General features: G+C 46.9%; 1 protein-coding gene across 1 annotated transcript in view; it reads right to left on the reverse strand.

Moving 5' to 3' along the window:
• Positions 1-23,666, reverse strand: part of LOC141116665 (NACHT, LRR and PYD domains-containing protein 3-like) — a 722,006-nt gene that overhangs the window by 596,308 nt on the left and 102,032 nt on the right. The window contains exon 3 of the mRNA XM_073609057.1: positions 17,493-17,653. Coding sequence (XP_073465158.1) covers positions 17,493-17,653 — 161 coding nt within the window. The remainder of the gene's footprint in view (positions 1-17,492; positions 17,654-23,666) is intronic.

Raw genomic sequence — 23,666 nt, forward strand, 5'->3', positions numbered from 1 at the left:
GGGAGGGAATTGGATAAAAAAGAATGATACACAATTGATAGATATTATGAATAATGGTAAAATGGGCACGTTTCAGGAATTAAACCTACTCAAGGACCTAATGAAAATAGACACATGGCGTTATAACCAGCTGGTGCTCTTTATTAAAAGCCTTCCTGGGCCCATTAGGGACAAGAAGAACCTCAGCTCTTTGGAGAAATTGTTTTTGAAGAACAGAGTTATAAGGAAAACAAAAGAACTATATAAAATAGTGCGGGAGGAGGGTGAAGTAGTGAAACCGTTATATTGTAACAAATGGGAATCCGAACTGGGATCTTTATCCAGTGGAGTGACTTGGGAAGCCATCTTAAATGCAACACATAAATCAGCAGTAGACATGAGAATGGTAGAATCAAATTTTAAATGTTTAGCCAGATGGTACATGACACCAGATAGAATAAACAAGATGCAACCAGAAAGTTCTGGAAATTGCTGGGGGAGATGCTCCATCAGGGGAACTATGGCATACCTTTGGTGGGGGATGCCCTATTATTAAAAAATTCTGGCAGGATGTGCTAAAGATAACACTGGAGATAACGGGTATGGAGATCAAGGAGGACCTGTGGGTGTGTTTGTTTCATGGGACAGAAGGTCATACTACAGGTACAATGCATCTTTAACTCCGGTACTACTCAATGCGGCAAAAAGTTTAATATCAAAAAAATGGCAAGAGGTTGAGGGCCCAAGCATTCGTGATTGGTTAGTGAGGGTCAACAAAACCTATATCTTAGAGGCAGGTTTGGCAGAAGATATTAGGCTAGAGATAGAAGAGGATTTGGATGGAGTAAAGTGGGCTAAGTGGATATCCTTCAAATAAACAGGGAGATTCGCCGAGAATTTCATGTAATGAGTGCATGCTTTATTGGGAGCAGGTCTGCAGGATGGGGGTGGGGGGGTGGGTGGGGGGGTGTTGTGGGTTAGGGTTTGGGATTGTAAGCGGTATATTGGGGCGTAGTATTAGTAGTGGGATTTTTAAACCTTTGTAAAGAACAAATAAAGATTTTCCAAAAAAAATAAAATTGAATAAAAAACGCCATGTTTCTGCTACTATGATGTGACGAGTATGAGACAGGGAAAAAATGAGCCATAAATGGTGATTTTAAATCCTCTCATTGTAAACGCTGACATAACAAGAAAAAAAAAAAAAATATATATATCTTTTAAATGTGTTTCTATGTTTAACCACTAAAGCCCCGGACCATTTGGCTGGCCAAAGACCAGAGCAATTTTTGCAATTCGGCACTGCGTCACTTTAACTGACAATTGCACGGTCGTGTAACGTGGCTCCCAAACAAAATTGATGTCCTTTTTCCCCACAAATAGAGCTTTCTTTTGATGGTATTTGATCACCTCTGCATTTTTAATTTTTTGCGCTATAAACAAAAAAAGAGCGACAATTTTGAAAAAAAAAGCAATATTCTTTACTTTTTGCTATAATAAATATCCCCAAAAAATATATAAAAAAACATATTTTTTCCTCAGTTTAGGCCGATACATATTCTTCTACATATTTTTGGTAAAAAAAAAAATTGCAATAAGCGTTTATTAAAACATACACAAATAGATGTGAAAATTATAACTCTAAAGGAGAAACAAATAGCACATCAAAGCGGCGCTCCTCTCAGTCAAGCAAAAAAGACTGACAGGTGAATGAATGTCTCTGCTGTAAATACAAAAAAATAGGAATTTTATAACAGCTTACCTGTAAAATCCTTTTCTTTTGAGGTACATCACGGGACACAGAGCCTCAGTAATTACTGATGGGTTATATGGGTATCACAAGGTGATTGGACACTGGTCACACTCTAGACAGGAAGTTCAACCCCCTATATAACCCCTTCCCTTACTGGGGATACCTCAGTTTTGTAGCAAAGCAATATAGGTGTATTAGAAGAGGGGCGGGACCTCTGTGTCCCGTGATGTACCTCAAAAGAAAAGGATTTTACAGGTAAGCTGTTATAAAAATCCTATTTTCTTTCTCGTACATCACGGGACACAGAGCCTCAGTAATTACTGATGGGATGTCCCAGAGCAATGCTATTTGAGGGGAGGGGACCACACAACGTAGGGTGTAATCAGACCTGAGGACCTCGTACCGCTGCTTGCAGCACACTATGCCCAAAGGCGATATCCTCATGCCTTCCTACATCCACCTGATAAAATCTGGTAAATGTATGGACTGAAGACCAGGTTGCGGCCTTGCAGATTTGAGCCATAGAGGCCCAGTGATGCACCGCCCAAGAAGCACTAATAGCCCTTGTGGAGTGTGCCTTGATTTGAAAAGGTGGAATTTTTTGTTTCAAACCGTAAGCTTGAATAATCATTTATCACTTGATAATAATCACTTGAAATGGTAGACTTTGACGCTGCCTGTTCTCTATTTGGACCTTCTGGCAACACGAACAAAACATCAGTTTTGCGAATTTGAGCAGTTGCCTCCAGATAGGCTTTGACTGCTCTTACTACATCCAAAGAATGTAGTGACCTTTCTTCCGTAGAACAGGGATCTGGAATAAAGGAAGGTAGAACAATATCTTGGTTTAGATGAAAATCTGAAACCACTTTCGGTAGAAAGCTAGGATGAGAAGGCGCAATACCACTCTATCCTTATGCATGATTAAATAAGGCTCTTTACAGGAAAGGGCTGCTAATTCTGATACTCTTCTAGCAGAAGAAATGGCTACCAGAAAAATTAACTTTCTTGTCAACAAGACCAAGGGAATTTGACGTATTGGTTCAAAAGGCTGTTTCTGTAAAACTGACAGAAATAAATTCAAGTCCCAGGGGTTTAGGGGCGCCTTAACCGGAGGATTAAGACGCATCACTCCCTGCGTAAAGTTTCAGACCAAAGAATGTGAAGCAAGTGGCCATTGAAATAATACTGATAAGGCTGAGACCTAGCCCTTGATGGTACTCAAGGCCAGCTTCATTTCTAATCCCATTGGTAGAAAGTCAAGAATTCTACCTATTACATATTTTCTGGGATGCCAACCCCTGGATTCACACCAGGATACATAAGTTTTCCAGACTCTATGATAAATCACTCTGGAAGCTGGCTTCCTTGCATTGATCAAGGTAGAGATCACAGGACCTGAAAGCCCACGACTCTTCAGAACGTGGGTTTCGATAGCCAAACTGTCAAATTTAGCGTTTGTAAGGCAGGATGGAACACTGGACCTTGAGATAACAGGTCTGGACGTGACGGTAGGGTCCACGGGGAACCTACTGTCATCCTTACTATTTCTGCATACCAAGTTCTCCTGGGCCAAGCTGGGGCCACCAGAAGTACTGACTTCTTTTCCTGCCTGATCCTGCGAAGGAGTCGTGGCAGTAGCAGACGGAATCACCAACGCATCTGTCCCGCATGCCAGAAGATCCTTTGTTCTTGCCACAAACTTGTCGATCCTTTTTTTGAATCTGGATGCAAAGAGATCTACATCTGGAACCCCCCATCTTTGGCATATGGCCCAAAAGACATTGGGATGAAGAGACCATTCCCCTGGGACTAACCGCTGGTGACTCAAATAGTCTGCCTGCCAGTTCTCTATCCCTGGAATAAAAACTGCCAATATGCATGGCACATGCTTTTCTGCCCAGACTAAAATCTGGTTCACTTCTCCCTGAGCTGCATGACTCCTGGTGCCTCCTTGGTGATTGATATAAGCCACTGCTGTGGCATTGTCAGACTGGATCCTGACAGGGCAACTCTGTAGCCTTAGAGTCAAGGCCTTTAGGGCTAGATACGCCGCATGGATCTCCAGAATGTTGATGGGTAAGGTCCTCTCGATTTTGGACCATTCCCCTTGGACCGCAGACTGTTCCAGAACTGCTCCCCAACCCGAAAGACTGGCATCCGTTGTTACCACTGTCCAGGTAACCGGTAAAAAGGACTTCCCTTTTTGCAGTTTTTCGGGTATTAACCACCAACTGAGACTCTGACGCACTGTAGGAGACAGACGCATCGGAAAATCTAATGCCTGCACTTTCTTGTTCCAGGCAGACAGGATACTGTGTTGCAGCAGTCTTGAATGAAACTGAGCATAGGGAACTGCTTCAAATGAAGCCACCATCTTTCCCAGCAGCCTCATACAAAGGCGAACAGAAGGACCCTTTTTTGTCCTGACTACCTGAATCCAAGTTCTGGTCCAGGCAGGCTACCGACCGGTCTATCAAGAGCAGGTCGTCTAGGTATGCTATGACAGTTATACCTAGGGCCCTTAATCTGGCCAGAGGAGGAGCCAAGATTTTTGTAAACACCCGAGGTGCAGTGGCTAGCCCGAAAGGCAGGGCTATAAACTGAAAGTGGTGTTTTTCTACTTCGAAATGCAAGTACTTTTGATGAGCAGGGAAAATGGGTACATGCAGGTATGTATCCTTGATGTCTATTGACGCCATAAATTCTCCTTGTAGGATGGAGACTACTGATCGAATTGATTCCATGCGAAAGGATCGAATCTTTAGGAATCGGTTTAGATCCTTTAGATCCAGAATGGGTCTGACATCTCCATTTGGTTTTTGAACTGTGAAAAGGTTTGAATAAAACCCCAATCCCTGCTCTTCCGTGGGAACCACCACAATGACCTTTTGCGACAATAGTCGCTCTAACGCTAGAAGGAGAGACTGCTTTTTCTCTGGATCTCTGGGGACATTTGATCTAAGGAAACGAGGAGAGGGGAATGCTCGGAACTCCAGTTTGTAACCTAGAGTTACCGTGGAGATTACCCATCTTTCCTGGAAATCTTCCTGCCAGAGCTTTGAGAACTGTAGCAGTCTTTCCCCCACCCGAGCGAGCGGGGGAGCTCCTTCATAAAGAGGCTTTAGCGTCTTGTCTAGTAGGCTTCTTCCCCCAGGACTTCTTTTGTCCCTGGGGTCGACTCTGAAATTTATTTCTTGAGCCTGACAGAGGAGGCCGTCACGACTGCCTGGAGGCTGATGCTCCTGGCACTGGGGAAAGAGCCCGTTTAAAAGAGGGACGTTTACTCCTTTTCTTAACTGGTAAGAGTGTGCTTTTCCCACTAGAGATCTTTTGGATATAATTGTCCAAATCCACTCCAAACAGCCTTGCACCACGAAATGGAAATCCAGCCAGAAGCTTCTTACATGGTGATTCGGCTGACCAATTTTTCAAATTGTTCTACGCATATGCACCAACCCAAGCGAAAGGTGAGAGGTTTGGATGATAGAATCTCTGATTGCGTCAACAGCAAAACATAAAGCCGCTGGAAGGTTAGCCAACCCCCGGGCTTGCTGTTCAGGTAAAACTTTGAGGACCTGTTTAACATGTTCTCTTAAGTATTGTAACACTCCGATTGCTGCCACTGCAGGTTGAGCCACTGAACCCGCTAAGGAAAAAATATTTTTTAACAGGAATTCCATTTTTTTATCAATTGGATCCCTAAGCATCTGAGCATTGTCAACAGGACAAGTCAGACTTTTATTTACGGAGGAAATGGCGGCGTCAACTGCCGGTATACCCCACATTTTCCTAAATTTTTCCTCCATAGGATAAAGTGTTGAAAACTTTTTAGGCGGAAAAAACTTTATCTGGGTGATCCCACTCAGAATAGATGAGCTTTTCTAGTAAACTATGAACAGGAAAAACATGTCTTGTTTGAGGAGGCTTCAGTGAATCCAAAGAAGATTAGGGTTCTTTAACTGACTCAGATACGGGCAACTTAAATGTGGAGGGAACCAATCCAGCAAGAATTTGCACTAACACCTTCTCATCCTGAGAAGCTGAAGAGGGCCCTTCTCCACTTGATTCCTCAGAAGAAGAATCATTAGTCTCATCCCGATCCTCTGAGAGGGATTCCTCTCCTTTTTCCCAGAGTTCCTCTGCTTGAGGGTCCTGGGTAACAGAGGGAGACCTAGTGCGTTTTCTTCCACTGAGTGAAGATGCAATTAAGGCCATTAGTCTTTCCTCAAATTCATTAATGTTTGAGGAAAAAACCTCCTGCGTAATGTATACAGGGGCTGAAGTGCCAGAAGCAGATGCAGCCCCTGACACCGACGGCTCACCCTGGCCAGCCATCCCAGGTCCCACAGGGGGGAAGGTGCTGCAGACGGGGGGGCCTCAGAGCCTGAGGGAGATCCCCTAGAGCCTCTGGTTTTCGGGGTATTTGTACCTCTTCTACCCATAGTGCAAAGCAACAAAAGGTGGAGGTACCACAAAAAAACACTGACTGCTGAGCGATGTAGTACAGCAACTGCCGCTGCTACCAATGCCCAGTCTGGTGTTTTAAGTAAATGCTGCCTGGGAGAATGCCTGTGTCCCACCTCACATGCGCCCGCCAGCTCTGTGTCCCTCCATAGGCTGTGTGCACCTGAAAGAGAGTGCACTTTATAGCCTGTGTAGCCAGCGATGTGGGCGTCTAATCACGCCGGACGTCATGTTAATGCTCCACCCCCCTCCTCCGAACACCCCTCCCACCCCACCCGTCATTTTTTTCAAAAACGTGCGCTTTCCCGCGTGAACCGAGGCTCCGATCCTCGGGACAAGCATGGAGGGGAGGCTGGGGTGGAGGAGAGAGAAGGGCCAGTGGATGGGGAACCTGTCAAAAATGTGGTAGCGGCAGCAGCAGCGGCGGTGGTGGTATACTACCGCTGTTTGTCCAGGCCACCCTGGCCCCCCTAAATCATGGGGGGAAGTATCCCTAAGGAGAGAACCCCCAACCCATCCTACCTGGAGCCTGGCTGGAGGAGCGTACAGCGTGGACACTGAGACAGACAGAACAAGCATGAAAAGGTATGTGCTCTTGACAGCCCCCGGTGGTGGCAATAGGCATAGCATGCATTTACTTAAAGGAGAAAACCTACTCCTGAGGAGTAGAAAAAAAATTCCTGAGGAGTCTCCTCTTACCTTATCCAGCTGCAGGGTTCTGTTATACAGACCCAATCTTCACCTCTCCTGGTGGGTTCCATTTGAAAAAACCTTCAGAGACTGGGGCCCCCCTGAATAGGAGGATCCGCAGTTCTGGCCCCGTAAAGCACCCCGCCAGGGATATGTCTGAAAAAACCAAATACTGGATCCCGGGGTCCAGCTCTCTAAAAAGAGAAGCGTTACAGGTAAAACCTCATTTCTTGGGACACGAGGCCCGGGTACCATCCAATTTGGCCTGAAAAAGCACTTTGAATGGATCCGGTTGCATGGCTTGCCCCAGTGTAGGATATTTCTTTGGAGCTCAGCACAGCACATCTTATTCGTGACCAACACCTAAGACACTGGCGGAAAAACTGAGGTATCCCCAGTAAGGAGAGGGGTTATATAGGGGGTTGAACTTCCTGTCTAGGGTGTGACCAGTGTCCAATCACCTTGTGCTACCCATATAACCCATCAGTAATTACTGAGGCTCTGTGTCCCGTGATGTACGAGAAAGAAAGACTTGAGCAAAGTCAAGTGTGATGGAATATAAATAGAGTCTCTAAGTGGATGAATAGAGTGTGTGTAGCCAGTTTGATGAGTGCACCATTCACCATACAATATGTCACCTCATGCTCCACACACCCCCGCAAGGGGTTCTAACTCACCAGAACCCGGGGGTTAACAAGCCTTGGACAGCTTCCTATGGTCCGGTCACTCCAGGGATCCTCATAGGTGAGTAAATAGAGCCGCCAACGGAATCCGCATATGGAAAAGAGATTCCACATAGTCCAATACCGTTTTCAAAAATGTATTTATAAAACACACGTATATAAAATCATCTCTTGGCGCAGTGCCGGTCCAAATTTAACTATGTAGCTCAAAGTCGGCTGGGAATGGGAGCTGACAATTGTAACTGTCCCTGGGCCAAGGGAGCGAAGTACGAGCTGAAAAATTGATCTTACTGGTCACAGCATACGATACTTCCTCCTTTTTGTTAGGTGGCTCCGGGTCTGGAGCGCACAGCGTCGTGACGTAGTTCCGGTTGCCAAGGGGTCACGATCTGACGCGTTTCATCATCATGACTTTTTCAAACGCCCTTTGTTTCTCCTTTATAGTTATAATTTTCACATCTATTTGTGTATGTTTTATTTCATCCATGTTAAGTGGCTGCTGAGAGACATCTCACTTTTTGACAATTTTTATTTCACTAGATATCAATCTCTGTTTTGTGTTATATACCTATTATCACATAGCGCTGGGATAGGAGAAGTTTAGTAGGGCGAGACCTTTCCTTTTTTTTATTATAAGCGTTTATTGATTGGTTTGCGCAAAAGTTATAGCGTCTACAAAATAGGGGATAGTTTTATGGCATTTTTATTAATATTTTTTTTACTAGTAATGGCGGTGATCAGCGATTTTTATTGTGACTGCGGCATTATGGCGGACACATTGGACACTTTTGGCGCTATTTTGGGACCATTGACATTTATACAGCGATCAGTGCACCAAGGCCTGAGGTGTGCCTTGGCCTGGCTGGTCAGTATGCCTGAAAAGAGGGCATACCCTGAATGTAAGAATAAGAAATAGATTTATGAGCATGTATGAAGACTGGGGGAAATGGGTGGGAACCCAGAAATGCTGATGAAACCTGGCCTGACAGAGGAGGAGGCTTAAATAGCCCTCTCAGACTCCTCCCACAAATACAGGCTAGCCTCTGGCCAGCACTTGTAGTCAAAGTCTTCGAATGAGAAAGTGATACTCCTAAGCACCAAGGCCTGAGGTGTGCCTTGGCCTGATTGATCAGTATGCCTGAAAAGAGGGCAAAAAGACACACATTTAGGTGAAGAAGGGAAAGTAACAATCCATCAAGTGGAGTAGCATGCGCCCGGATAGCAACAGTATATATCCGATAAGTGTCCGCTATGACAGGAGAAACCCCCCGACTCCTGACTTGGTGATGAGCAGGGATGAGCTTCGAGTTCGAGTCGAACTCATGTTCGACTCGAACATTGGCTGTTCGCCAGTTCGCCGAACAGCGCACAATTTGGGGTGTTTGCGGCAAATTCGAATGCCGCCGAACACCCTTTAAAAGTCTATGGGAGAAATCAAAAGTGCTAATTTTAAAGGCTTATATGCAAGTTATTGTCATAAAAAGTGTTTGGGGACCTGGGTCCTGCCCCAAGGGACATGGATCAATGCAAAAAAAAGTTTTAAAAACGGCCGTTTTTTCAGTGATTTTAATAATGCTTAAAGTCAAACCATAAAAGTGTAATATCCCTTTATATTTCATAGCTGGGGGGTGTCTATAGCATGCCTGTAAAGGGGCGCATGTTTCCCGTGTTTAGAACAGTCTGACAGCAAAATGACATTTCGAAGGAAAAAACCCATTTAAAACTACTCGCGGCTATTGCATTGCCGGTCCGACAATACACATAGAAGTTCATTGATAAAAACGGCATGGGAATTCCCCACAGGGGAACCCCGAACCAAAATTAAAAAAAAAAAATGATGTGGGAGTCCCCCTAAATTCCATACCAGGCCCTTCAGGTCTGGTATGGATATTAAGGGGAACCCCGGCCAAAATTTAAAAAAAAAATGACGTGGGGTTCCCCCTAAATTCCATACCAGACCCTTCAGGTCTGGTATGGATTTTAAGGGGAACCCCGCGCCAAAAAAAAAAAATGGCGTGGGGTCCCCCCAAAAATCTATACCAGACCCTTATCCAAGCACGCAACCTGGCAGGCCCCAGGAAAAGAGGGGGGGACGAGAGTACGGCCCCCCCCTCCTGAACCGTACCAGGCCACATGCCCTCAACATTGGGAGGGTGCTTTGGGGTAGCCCCCCAAAACACCTTGTCCCCATGTTGATGAGGACAAGGGCCTCATCCCCACAACCCTGGCCGGTGGTTGTGGGGGTCTGCGGTTGGGGGGCTTATCGGAATCTGGAAGCCCCCTTTAACAAGGGGACCCCCAGATCCTGGCCCCCCCGTGTGAAATGGTAGGGGGGTACTTACCACTATCATTTCACTAAAAAACTGTCAAAAATGTTAAAAATGACAAGAGACAGTTTTTGACAATTCCTTTATTTAAATGCTTCTTCTTTCTTCTATCTTCCTTCATCTTCTTCTTCTTCTGGTTCTTCTGGTTCTTCTGGTTCTTCCTCCGGCGTTCTCTTCCAGCATCTCCTCCGCGGCGTCTTCTATCTTCTTCTCCTCGGGCCGCTCCGCACCCATGGCATGGGGGGAGGATCCCGCTCTTCTCTTCATCCTCTTCTCTTCTTCTCTTCTTTATTTTCTTCTCCGGGCCGCTCCGCATCCATGCTGGCATGGAGGGAGCGGCCCGGAGATAGCCATGGAGGTTTTGGGGGGCTATCCCAAAGCACCCTCCCAATGTTGAGGGCATGTGGCCTGGTACAATTCAGGAGGGGGGGCGCACTCTCGCCCCCCTCTTTTCCTGCAGCCTGCCAGGTTGTGTGCTCGGATAAGGGTCTGGTATGGATTTTTGGGGGGACCCCACGCCGATTTTTTTTTTTTTTTGGCGCAGGGTTCCCCTTAAAATCCATACCAGACCTGAAGGGGGGAAGGGGAGCAATGGCTGGCCCGAGGAGCCTCTGCAAAATGATGGCAGAGAAGATCGAAACTTCAACCGGACACCAGTGAAGTGCTCAGTGAAACCCCCCCAACCCCTGGCCTACCCATACTGGTATGGGGAAGTGCGAGGGTGAGTGCAAAAGGACCACTGGCAGGAGTTCAAAAATGCTAAATACCTGAAGGATGTGATGGAGTAGGTGGATGAGGCTCATGCACTATGGCAATAAGCATTGTCAACATGGAGAAACCATGCCAGACACAGAACACTGGTCCCACCTGATTCGATCGGGTCGTGCTTTGGCCTGTGACCTGGCAACCGAGTCTGAATCCTGAACCGAGGAAGGAGGGCCAGACTCCACCCCAGGGAATTAATTCCCATGGCATGATACAGTCATACCCAAAGTGACTGAAACTGCCATCCCTGAGCAGTTTTCCAGTTAACATCCTAGACAAGAGATCAGAGCCGAGAGTGGAATCAAGAATCATGATGACTTTGCCCAAACCTACCACTTAAGGACCATCAAGGGGACAATGGATGCCAATACAGCCCAACCTGAGAACACGAACAAGAGAAATGACATACAAGACATGAGAACAACAACGCCCCTCTGTGCCTACCTAAGTATGAGAACATGAGCAGAAATGTCAAGACCACTGCGTGTGAATGAACCTAATGATGGACCCCCCCCTCGTGTAAATGGTAAATAAGCCCGAGTAACCTGCAGAGCAGAGACAGGTAATTAAACTGAAAACTCAGGGCTAGTGTACCCACAGATCGTGGTGGGTAGTCGTATAAGTGTGGAGAACATGCATCGTATGACGTATGGTATACGGGCAAGAAGATTGTGGACAACAATCATTAACAAATAAAACCTCAGCCCGTATGGATCTGTAGACGTGACAGATCCTAACATGTGAGCCCTAGCTAACTGACCCAGGTACAAACATGAACAAAGATACTATGAGACATGACAAACAACGAAGATAAAACAGCTACTGGAATATGCCGTGACTGAACAACAACGCCCCTCTGAGAAACGGTGAGGGCTGAAACACCGAGCCTGAAATGCTATGACAGAAATGCTGAGATTGAACGCTGAGGCTGAAACGCTATGACAGAAATTCTGGGGCAGAAACGCAAAGACAGTAACACTATGACGGAAAACGCTATGACAGAAATGCTGAAACTGAACGCTGAGGCCGAAACGAAATTACAGAAATCCTGGGGCAGAAACGCTATGGCAGAAACGCTGAGACTTAAACGCTGAAGCAGAAATGCAATGACAACCATCCTTGGGCAGAAACACTGAGGCAGAAATGCCATGACAGAAATCCTGGGGCAGAAACGCAAGGACAGCAACGCTAAGACAGAAATGTTGAAACTGAACGCTGAGACAGAAACGCTGAAGCAGAAATGTTATGACAGAAATCCTGTGGCAGAAACGCTGAGGCAAAAAAGCCAATACAGAAATCCTGGGGCAGAAACGCAACGACAGAACGCTGAGGCAGAAATGCAATGGCAGAAATCCTGGGGCAGAAGCACAATGAAAGAAATGCTGAGACTACACTCCAAGACAGAAATGCTGGGGCAGAACATTATGACAGTAAAACGCCATAACAGAAAAATGCCATGACAGAAATCCTGGGGCAGACGCCATGCCAGAAAATTGCCATGACGCTGTGGCAGAAATGCTGGGGCAGAACGCTGTGGCAGAAATGCTTGGGGAAAACCCTGTGACAGAAATGCTGGGGCAGAATGCTATGAAAAAAATGCTGGGGCAGAACGCTATTACCGAAATGCTGGGGCAGAAAAGCTATGACCGAAATGCTGAGACTGAACGCCAAGACAGAAATGCCGGGGCAGAACACAGAGACAGAGAACCGACACAGGAACACTATGACAGGAACGCCGGGGCAGAACGCTATGACAAAAACACCGGGGTAGAACGCTATGACAAAAAAGCCGGGGAAGAACGCTATGACAAAAACACCGGGGCAGAACGCTATGACAAAAACACCGGGGCAGAACGCTATGACAAAAACGCCGGGGCAGAACGTTATGACAAAAACTCCTGGGGCAGAAATGCTACGATGGAAACTCTGACTAAAGAAAACAAAAATGACAAAGTAAAAGCAGCAATGTATGTGGTTTACATCCTCCCTGTCCTGCCAGCCTCCCAGTAATGCGAAGCTCTGCTGACAATGAATGTGACCTTATGTGCTTAATAATAACATGCGAGTGGTAGTACTGGCAGATGTAGTAGTGCTTACCTTGGACGACCAACAAGATGTGGTGGATGTACACTAAAACATATTGTCCCTATTTAATAATAGATAATTTGGGAGTAAAGATGGCGCTGCCCTATTATATAAATTAATTCGTGGTGGGCATGAGTGTCATAAGCTACAAGCTGTGTTCAATGAAGTATAACATATAGGAGATCCACCACTATGTGCCGTAATATGGTCTAGACCAAACAAATGACCATGTATGTGAAAAAAACAAAAAGTAAGTACAAACTAATTAAAGATTAAACTCCTATCGGCCCAGTGAAAAAAGGTGCCTATATTGTTCAGAATATAGTAAATAATGTGAGAAAAAATGATTCTATAAAAAATATTAGATTAAATTAAAATTAACCCCAGAGTTCAAAAGTATTGTGACAGTATGGCGCCTACTAGAGGAAAAAAATTTCCTTTTAAGTGAAAAACATGTGTGAGATAAAGTGTCAATGCAAAAACTGTTATGTCGCTCCCAGAGATATTAATCAGTGTGTCAGTGGTAGGATCTCTATTGAGGTTACAATAAATACAATAAATATTAAATCACATGAAAATCATAAATGGAAAAATTATTTTCAGTCTATTTGCTTTTCTTAGCGGGTAATAACGAGCCTCTTAAAATATGTTATCCATTTGAAACCAGAGAGTTACTATAGCCAGATGATGTAAAAAGCAAAGCTCAATAAATATGCAATTTTTCAGCCTCAGGAACATAAAGCAGTGACTTCTGTGTATATTTCAAACGGTGACTTGAAGTGCTCGCCCCCCAGTGCTCCCCCACTCACCAGAGACAATCACCCCCACAGGGGTACCGAGCAACAGAGTGGGTGCCTTGGGATGGGTATTATTCAATCCGGTCCTGCTGCGGTTCCTCTATTCTGTGTGGCCCCTTCAATGGTTCCAGGATGAGCTGTGCGTTCCAGATAGACCAGGCTCCTCCACCGCTTACCACCTTGTATCTGTTAAACTCTCCAAATTGCCCAGAGAAAGAAAAACAGGGGGCTTCCTTCGTGAAGTATGTCCAGTTTATTGGTGCACACAAACAATACAAGAGTCCATAAGTATAAGCTAAAACGAAGATAAATGTATTGGCAGGCACCGCTGTATGCAAGGATGGGACCTGGAACGAGATGTAAGCGTGCGTCCCACCTTACGTTCCAGCCTGCACTTCTGGGTATGACGTGTGAGCGTGACTCCGCCTTATGCGTTTCGTCATAGGATGTTTTCAAAGACGTCTTTGAAAACGTCCTATGACGAAACGTGTAAGGCGGAGTCACGCTCACACGTCATACCCGGAAGTGCAGGCTGGAACGCAAGGTGGGACGCACGCTTACATCTCGTTCCTGGTCCCATCCTTGCATACAGCGGTGCCTGCCAATACATTTATCTTCGTTTTAGCTTATACTTATGGACTCTTGTATTGTTTGTGTGCACCAATAAACTGGACATACTTCACGAAGGAAGCCCCCTGTTTTTCTTTCTCTGGGCAATTTGGAGAGTTTAACACAGGGGTCCTCAAACTTTTTAGACAGGGGGCCAGTTCACGGTCCCTCAGACTGTTGGGGGGCCGCACTATAGTTTAAAAAAAATATGAACTAATTCCTAAATTCCTATGCACACATCTTTTTTGTAGTGCAAAAGAATAAAAGAATGAATAATAAATAATAATATATATAGGGGATGGACAGGGGGACAGAGGGATGGACAGGGGGACAGTAGGATGGACAGAGGGGTGGACAGGGGGACAGAGGGACAGAGGGGTGGACAGGGGGACAGTGGGGTGGACAGGGGGACAGAGGGATGAACAGGGGGTGGACAGGGGGACAATGGGGTGGACAGAGGGACAGTGGGATGGACAGGGGGACAGAGGGGGGGGCAGTGGGGGGGGACAGAGGGATGGACAGGGGGACAGAGGGATGGACAGGGGGACAGTGGGATGGACAGGGGGACAGAGGGGGGGACAGTGGGGTGGACAGGGGGACAGCGGGGTGGACAGGGGGATGACAGGGGGACAGAGGGGTGGACAGGGGGACGACAGGGGGACAGAGGGGTGGACAGGGGGACGACAGGGGGACAGAGGGGTGGACAGGGGGATGACAGGGGGACAGAGGGGTGGACAGGGGGACGACAGGGGGACAGAGGGGTGGACAGGGGGACAGAGGGACAGTGGGGTGGACAGGGGGACAGAGGGGTGGACAGGGGGACAGAGGGGTGGACAGGGGGACAGTGGGGTGGACAGGGGGACAGAGGGGTGGACAGAGGGACAGAGGGGGGACAGTGGGGGGGGACAGTGGGGGGGGACAGTGGGGTGGACAGGGGGACAGTGGGGTGGACAGGGGGACAGTGGGGTGGACAGGGGGACAGAGGGACAGTGGGGTGGACAGGGGGACAGAGGGGGGAACAGGGGGACAGAGGGATGGACAGGGGGACAGAGGGATGGACAGGGGGACAGAGGGGTGGACAGGGGGACAGTGGGGTGGACAGGGGGACAGAGGGGTGGACAGAGGGGGGACAGAGGGGTGGACAGAGGGGGGACAGAGGGGTGGACAGGGGGACAGAGGGGTGGACAGGTGGACAGTGGGGTGGACAGAGGGACGGACAGGGGGACAGCGGGATGGACAGGGGGACAGCAGGGTGGACAGGGGGACAGCGGGGTGGACAGGGGGACAGCGGGATGGACAGGGGGACAGAGGGATGGACAGGGGGACAGTGGGATGGACAGGGGGACAGTGGGGACAGAGGGATGGACAGGGGGACAGAGGGGGGGACAGGGGGACAGTGGGGTGGACAGGGGGACAGTGGGGTGGACAGGGGGACAGTGGGACAGTGGGGTCCTCACTTGTTAGTAGGCTGTTACTTGAAGCCTCCGCTCTCGCTGTCACTCTTCGCGCCTCCTGTCTCCGTGCGGGACTGTGCTGGGAACTACACTTCCCAGCATGCAGCGCGGCACACGGAGCCCTCCATTACTGGGGTGGGGGAGGCGGCTTGAGCGGAGCGGATATGCTCCCTGCCGAAGCCGAGCCGACCTGGCCCCGGCCCGAGCCTGGATTGTCGAGAATCCGGCCCTGGGCGGATTGGGCTGGATAAATGTCCTCGGTGGGCCGCATGTGGCCCGCGGGCCGTAGTTTGAGGACCCCTGGGCTAGACCATATTACGGCACATAGTGGTGGAGCTCCTATATGTTATATTTCATTGAACACAGCTTGTAGCTTATGACACTCATACCCACCCCGAATTAATTTATATAATAGGGCAGCACCATCTTTACTCCCAAATTATCTATTATATCTATGTAATTAGACCCCTTGGGGAACTAATTAGGGACAGGCAGCAGCTCTTACATTGTCCTAAGCGCGGATTCATCTATTTATATATTGTCCCTATTGCGTGTCTGACTGCAGCGATGTAGGGAGAAAGGAGCTGACGGGCGACCAAACACCGGGCGCCCCCCTTGTGGAGCCAACTCTGAGCAGGAGAGAGGAGCTGACAGGCGGCAGAATCACCCACACCCCCTCCACCCCCGAACACCGGGAGAAGTGGGCGGCCCCCTCGTGGGGTCAGCTTAGTGCAGGAGAGAGGAGCTATCAGGCGGCCGAATCCCCCACACCCCCCTCCCCCCAAACACCGGGAGAAGCGGGCAGCCCCCTTGTGAAGCCAGCTCTGTGCAGGAGAGAGGAACTGTCAGGCGGCTGAATCCCCCACACCCCCCCGGAACACCAGGCAGCCCCCATGTGGAGCCAGATCTGCCCAGGAAAAGAAACTGGCAGGCGGCCGATGTACCCCCCTGGCGGGAACACCGGCAGGAGCGAGCGGGCGGCCCCCTCGTGGATCAAAATGATGAGTAATCAGCTCTCGATCAGTCAGTATGATGGATGGAATAAAGGTGGACAGGTAGATGGGTGGGCAGGCAGACTCCCCAGTGGTGCCCGGCATGAGCACCGAGAGAGGTTCAGCAAGAACCCAGAAGTGACGTGTGCCGGCGTAAAACCCAGAAACGCCAACGACACCTGGCCTGATAGAGGAGGAGGCTTAAATAGCCCTCTCAGACTCCTCCCACAAATACAGGCTAGCCTCCGGCCAGCCTTTACACTTATAACTTTGTGTATAGTTACATTCTGATGGGAGGAGTTGTATAAATGGTTTTAGTAGATTTATGGGATGTAATGAAGTTTTGATATGGTCACTTTTATTAGGAGGACTAAGGCCTCTTTCATACGGACGGTCCGTCCAGGTCCGCCTGTCAGTTTTTTAGGCGGACCTGAACAGACGCTCCATAGACCTCTATGGAGCGACGGATGTCAGTGGTGACATGTCCGCTGACGTCCGACACTCTCCGATCTGAAAAAGAGTGACGGAGGTAAACCCCACTTTTCTATCCATCATCGGATCAGATGAAAACGGTCCGTCTTCATCCGATCCCTCATAGAGGAGAGCGGCGCTCTGACAGGTCCGTTCCTTCACAGTGTGCAGAGACAGACCTGTCATCTGCCTGCTCAGCGGGGATCAATGGAGCCATCCCCCACTGAGCAAAGCGGAGCCCGTACACGGACACGTTTGTGTGAAAGGGCCCTTAAATGTTCAGCATTTTATGATCAGTATGGAGTGATATGGTGTTCAATTATAAAGGACTGGGGTAATCCATCCAACTACAACATGTATTTACTCTGAGTTCCCTTTGCATATTTTTCTGTAGGTAAGTTGGAGATATCTTTTTCTTACCTCTGTGTTTAAGACTTTCTGAGATGTTAGTTGTACCAGGACAGTATGAGGGTTCAGGTTCTCCAGGATGTAGATCAGATCATCTTTATAATACTCATATATCCTCCTCAGTGATGGATCATCATATGATGACAGCTGGCGGTGGAACTTTTCTTTATCATCTAGAAAAAAAACACAAAGAAATACAATTTCTGTTTTATAAATGTTGTGACTTAAGTTCAGCATGGACTTTTGTATTCCTGGATCATCCCTCTGCAATTGGGGAAAGGAGCACTGGAGGTTAGAATCCCCCCTGGTGCCAGCGGCGGTCGGCTTTTGACTGGGAGCGTTCAGTGATGAGGGGGAGGCCATCCGATCGTGGCCCCCCCTCGTGATCGCTCCCAGCCAATGGGAATCCTCCCCTGCCTGTGTATAGTACACACAGGCAGAGGATGTGATGTCATCTCTCCTTGGCTCGGCAGTTTCCGTTCCGGCGCCGAGGAGAGAAGACATGTGAGTGCACAACACATACACACACACACAGAAGAACATGCCAGGCACACATTACACCCCCGATCCCCCCCCCCCGATCGCCCCCCCGATCACCTCCCCAATCACTCCTCCCCCTCATGTCACACTGACACCAAGCAGTATTTTTTTTTTTTTTTCTGATTACTGCATAATGTCAGTTTGTGACAGTTACTGTGTTAGGGCAGTTAGTATTAGCCCCCTTTAGGTCTAGGGTACCCCCCTAACCCCCCCTAATAAAGTTTTAACCCCTTGATCACCCCCCATCACCAGTGTCACTAAGCAATCATTTTTCTGATCGCTGTATTAGTGTCGCTGGTGACGCTAGTTAGGGACGTAAATATTTAGGTTCGCCGTCAGCGTTTTATAGTGACAGGGACCCCCATATACTATCTAATAAATGTTTTAACCCCTTGATTGCCCCCTAGTTAACCCTTTCACCACTGATCACCGTATAACTGTTACGGGTGACGCTGGTTAGTTCGTTTATTTTTTATAGTGTCAGGGCACCCGCCGTTTATTACCGAATAAAGGTTTAGCCCCCTGATCGCCTGGCGGTGATATGCGTCGCCCCAGGCAGCGTCAGTACCGCTAACACCCATGCACGCAGCATATGCCTCCCTTAGTGGTATAGTATCTGTACGGATCAATATCTGATCCGATCAGATCTATACTAGCGTCCCCAGCAGTTTAGGGTTCCAAAAAGGCAGTGTTAGCGGGATCAGCCCAGATACCTGCTAGCACCTGCGTTTTGCCCCTCCGCCCGGCCCAGCCCACCCAAGTGCAGCATCGATCGATCACTGTCACTTACAAAACACTAAACGCATAACTGCAGCATTTGCAGAGTCAGGCCTGATCCCTGCGATCGCTAACAGTTTTTTTGGTAGTGTTTTGGTGAACTGGCAAGCACCAGCCCCAGGCAGCGTCAGGTTAGTGCCAGTAGTGCTAACACCCACGCACGCACCGTACACCTCCCTTAGTGGTATAGTATCTGAACGGATCAATATCTGATCCGATCAGATCTATACTAGCGTCCCCAGCAGTTTAGGGTTCCCAAAAACGCAGTGTTAGCGGGATCAGCCCAGATACCTGCTAGCACCTGCGTTTTGCCCCTCCGCCCGGCCCAGCCCAGCCCACCCAAGTGCAGTATCGATCGATCACTGACACTTACAAAACACTAAACGCATAACTGCAGCGTTCGCAGAGTCAGGCCTGATCCCTGCGATCGCTAACAGTTTTTTTGGTAGCATTTTGGTGAACTGGCAAGCACCAGTGGCCTAGTACACCCCGGTCATAGTCAAACCAGCACTGCAGTAACACTTGGTGACATGGCGAGTCCCATAAGTGCAGTTCAAGCTGGTGAGGTGGCAATCACAAGTAGTGTCCCGCTGCCACCAAGAAGAAGACAAACAGGCCCGTCGTGCCCATAGTGCCCTTCCTGCTGCATTCGCCAATCCTAATAATTGGGAACCCACCACTTCTGCAGCGCCCGTACTTCCCCCATTCACATCCCCAACCAAATACAGTCAGCTGCATGAGAGGCATTTTCTTTATGTCCTCCCGAGTACCCCTACCCAACGAACCCCCAAAAAAAGATGTCGTGTCTGCAGCAAGCGCGGATATAGGCGTGACACCCGCTATTATTGTCCCTCCTGTCCTGACAATCCTGGTCTTTGCATTGTTGAATGTTTTGAATGCTACCATACACTAGTTGAGTATTAGCGTAGGGTACAGCATTGCACAGACTAGGCACACTTTCACAGGGTCTCCCAAGATGCCATCACATTTTGAGAGACCCGAACCTGGAACTGGTTACAGTTATAAAAGTTACAGTTACAAAAAAAGTGTAAAAATAAAAAATAAAAACACAAACAAAAATATAAAATAAAAAAAATAATAGTTGTCGTTTTATTGTTCTCTCTCTCTCTCTATTCTCTCTATTGTTCTGCTCTTTTTTACTGTATTCTATTCTGCAATGTTTTATTGTTATTATGTTTTATCATGTTTGCTTTTCAGGTCTGCAATTTTTTATACTTTACTGTTTACTGTACTTTATTGTTAACCATTTTTTTGTCTTCAGGTACGCCATTCACGACTTTGAGTGGTTATACCAGAATGATGTCTGCAGGTTTAGGTATCATCTTGGTATCATTCTTTTCAGCCAGCGGTCGGCTTTCATGTAAAAGCAATCCTAGCGGCTAATTAGCCTCTAGACTGCTTTTACAAACAGTGGGAGGGAATACCCCCCCACCGTCTTCCATGTTTTTCTCTGGCTCTCCTGTCTCAACAGGGAACCTGAGAATGCAGCCGGTGATTCAGCCAGCTGACCATAGAGCTGATCAGAGACCAGTGGCTCCAAACATCTCTATGGCCTAAGAAACCGGAAGCTACGAGCATTTTATGACTTAGATTTCGCCGGATGTAAACAGCGCCATTGGGAAATTGGGGAAGCATTTTATCACACCGATCTTGGTGTGGTCAGATGCTTTGAGGGCAGAGGAGAAATCTAGGGTCTAAAAGACCCCAAATTTTTCAAAAAAGAGTACCTGTCACTACCTATTGCTATCATAGGGGATATTTACATTAACTGAGATAACAATAAAAATGATTTAAAAAAAAATGAAAGGAACAGTTTAAAAATAAGATAAAAAAGCAAAAAAATAATAAAGAAAAAAAAAAAAAGCACACCTGTCCCCCCCTGCTCTCGCGCTAAGGCGAACGCAAGCGTCAGTCTGGCATCAAATGTAAACAGCAATTGCACCATGCATGTGAGGTATCACCGCGAAGGTCAGATCGAGGGCAGTAATTTTAGCAGTAGACTTCCTCTGTAAATCTAAAGTGGTAACCTGTAAAGGCTTTTAAAAATGTATTTAGTTTGTCGCCACTGCACGTTTGTGCGCAATTTTAAAGCATGTCATGTTTGGTATCCATGTACTCGGCCTAAGATCATCTGTTTTATTTCATCAAACATTTGGGCAATATAGTGTGTTTTAGTGCATTAAAATTTAAAAAAGTGTGTTTTTTCCCCAAAAAATGCGTTTGAAAAATCGCTGCGCAAATACTGTGTGAAAAAAAAAATGAAACACCCACCATTTTAATCTGTAGGGCATTTGCTTTAAAAAAATATATAATGTTTGGGGGTTCAAAGTAATTTTCTTGCAAAAAGAAATAATTTTTTCATGTAAACAAAAAGTGTCAGAAAGGGCTTTGTCTTCAAGTGGTTAGAAGAGTGGGTGATGTGTGACATAAGCTTCTAAATGTTGTGCATAAAATGCCAAGACAGTTCAAACCCCCCCCCCAAATGACCCCATTTTGGAAAGTAGACACCCCAAGCCATTTGCTGAGAGTCATGTCGAGTCCATGGAATATTTTATATTGTGACACAAGTTGCGGGAAAGAGACAATTTTTTTTTTTTTTTTGCACAAAGTTGTCACTAAATGATATATTGCTCAAACATGCCATGGGAATATGTGAAATGACACCCCAAAATACATTCTGTTGCTTCTCCTGAGTATGGGGATACTACATGTGTGGGACTTTTTGGGAGCCTAGCCGCGCACGGGACCCCGAAAACCAAGCACCGCCTTCAGGCTTTCTAAGGGCGTAAATTTTTGATTTCACTCTTCACTGCCTATCACAGTTTCGGAGGCCATGGAATGCCCAGGTGGCAAAAAAAAACCCCAAATGACCCCATTTTGGAAAGTAGACACCCCAAGCTATTTGCTGAGAGGTATAGTGAGTATTTTGCAGACCTCACTTTTTGTCACAAAGTTTTGAAAATTGAAAAAAGAAAAAAATATTTTTTTTTTCTTGTCTTTCTTTATTTTCAAAAACAAATGAGAGTTGCAAAATACTCACCATGCCTCTCAGCAAATAGCTTGGGGTGTCTACTTTCCAAAATGGGGTCATTTGGGGGGGTTTGTGCCACCTGGGCATTCCATGGCCTCCGAAACTGTGATAGGCAGTGAAGAGTGAAATCAAAAATTTACACCCTTAGAAATCCTGAAGGCGGTGATTGGTTTTCGGGGCCCCGTACGCGCCTAGGCTCCTAAAAAGTCCCACACATGTGGTATCCCCGTACTCAGGAGAAGCAGCTAAATGTATTTTGGGGTGCAATTCCACATATGCCCATGGTCTGTGTGAGCAATATATCATTTAGTGACAACTTTGTGCAAAAAAAAAAAAATTGTCACTTTCCCGCAACTTGTGTCAAAATATAAAACATTCCATGGACTCAACATGCCTCAAAGCAAATAGCTTGGGGTGTCTACTTTCCAAAATGGGGTCATTTGGGGGGGTTTTATGCCATCTGGGCATTTTATGGCCTTCAAAACTGTGCTAGGTAGTGAGGAGTAAAATCCAAAATGTACGCCCTTAGAAATCCTGAAGGCAGTGATTGGTTTTCGGGGCCCCGTATGCGGCTAGGCTCCCAAAAAGTCCCACACATGTGGTATCCCCATACTCAGGATTAGCAGCTAAATGTATTTTGGGGTGCAATTCCACATATGCCCATGGCCTGTGTGAGCAATATATCATTTAGTGACAACTTTTTGTAATTTTTTTTTTTTTTGTCATTATTCAATCACTTGGGACAAAAAAAATGAATATTCAATGGGCTCAACATGCCTCTCAGCAATTTCCTTGGGGTGTCTACTTTCCAAAATGGGGTCATTTGTGGGGGTTTTGTACTGCCCTGCCATTTTAGCACCTCAAGAAATGACATAGGCAGTCATAAATTAAAGGCTGTGTAAATTCCAGAAAATGTACCCTAGTTTGTAGACGCTATAACTTTTGCGCAAACCAATAAATATACACTTATTGACATTTTTTTTACCAAAGACATGTGGCCGAATACATTTTGGCCTAAATGTATGACTAAAATTGAGTTTATTGGATTTTTTTTAGAACAAAAAGTAGAAAATATCATTTTTTTTCGGTCTTTTTCCGTGTATAGCGCAAAAAATAAAAACGGAGGTGATCAAGCAGAGGTGATCAAATACCATCAAAAGAAAGCTCTATTTGTGGGAACAAAAGGACGCAAATTTTGTTTGGGTACAGCATTGCATGACCGCGCAATTAGCAGTTAAAGCGACGCAGTGCCAAATTGTAAAAAGTGCTCTGGTCAGGAAGGGGGTAAATCCTTCCGGGGCTGAAGTGGTTAAAGTGGAGTTCCAGGCTTTTTTTCGTTTATTAAAAGTCAGCAGCTACAAAAAGTGTATCTCCAGACTTTTAATAAACAGACACTCACCTGTCCCACGGTCCAGCGATGCGGCGGCACAGAGCCTCGCTCCTTTCCACGGCACCTCCATTGAAACTGTGGGCACCCGGCCGTGACAGCTTGCGGCTTCACGGCTGGGCCCGCACTGCGCATGCACAAGTCGCGCTTTGCTCTCCGGGTGGACAGGCAATCTTGTGGGACCTGTGAAGTGTCCCAGAAGATTGCCGAGAGGGAGCTGCTGCCTAGGAGAGAGGAGGAGTCGCCTAGGTGGCCCATAGTCGGAAGTAGGAAGTGGCACAGGAAGTCCCACTCAAAACTAGTTACCCACCCCCCAAAAAAATGACATGCCAAATGTGGCATGTAAGGGGGCAAGGGGAAGTTCCAGACTTAGGCCTATTTTTCAAACTTGTTCACAAGTTAAAATATTTTGTTTGCTAGAAAATTACTT

The sequence above is a fragment of the Aquarana catesbeiana genome, linkage group LG13 (genome assembly GCF_042186555.1).
Source record: "Aquarana catesbeiana isolate 2022-GZ linkage group LG13, ASM4218655v1, whole genome shotgun sequence".
NCBI classification, from domain to species: Eukaryota; Metazoa; Chordata; class Amphibia; order Anura; family Ranidae; genus Aquarana; species Aquarana catesbeiana.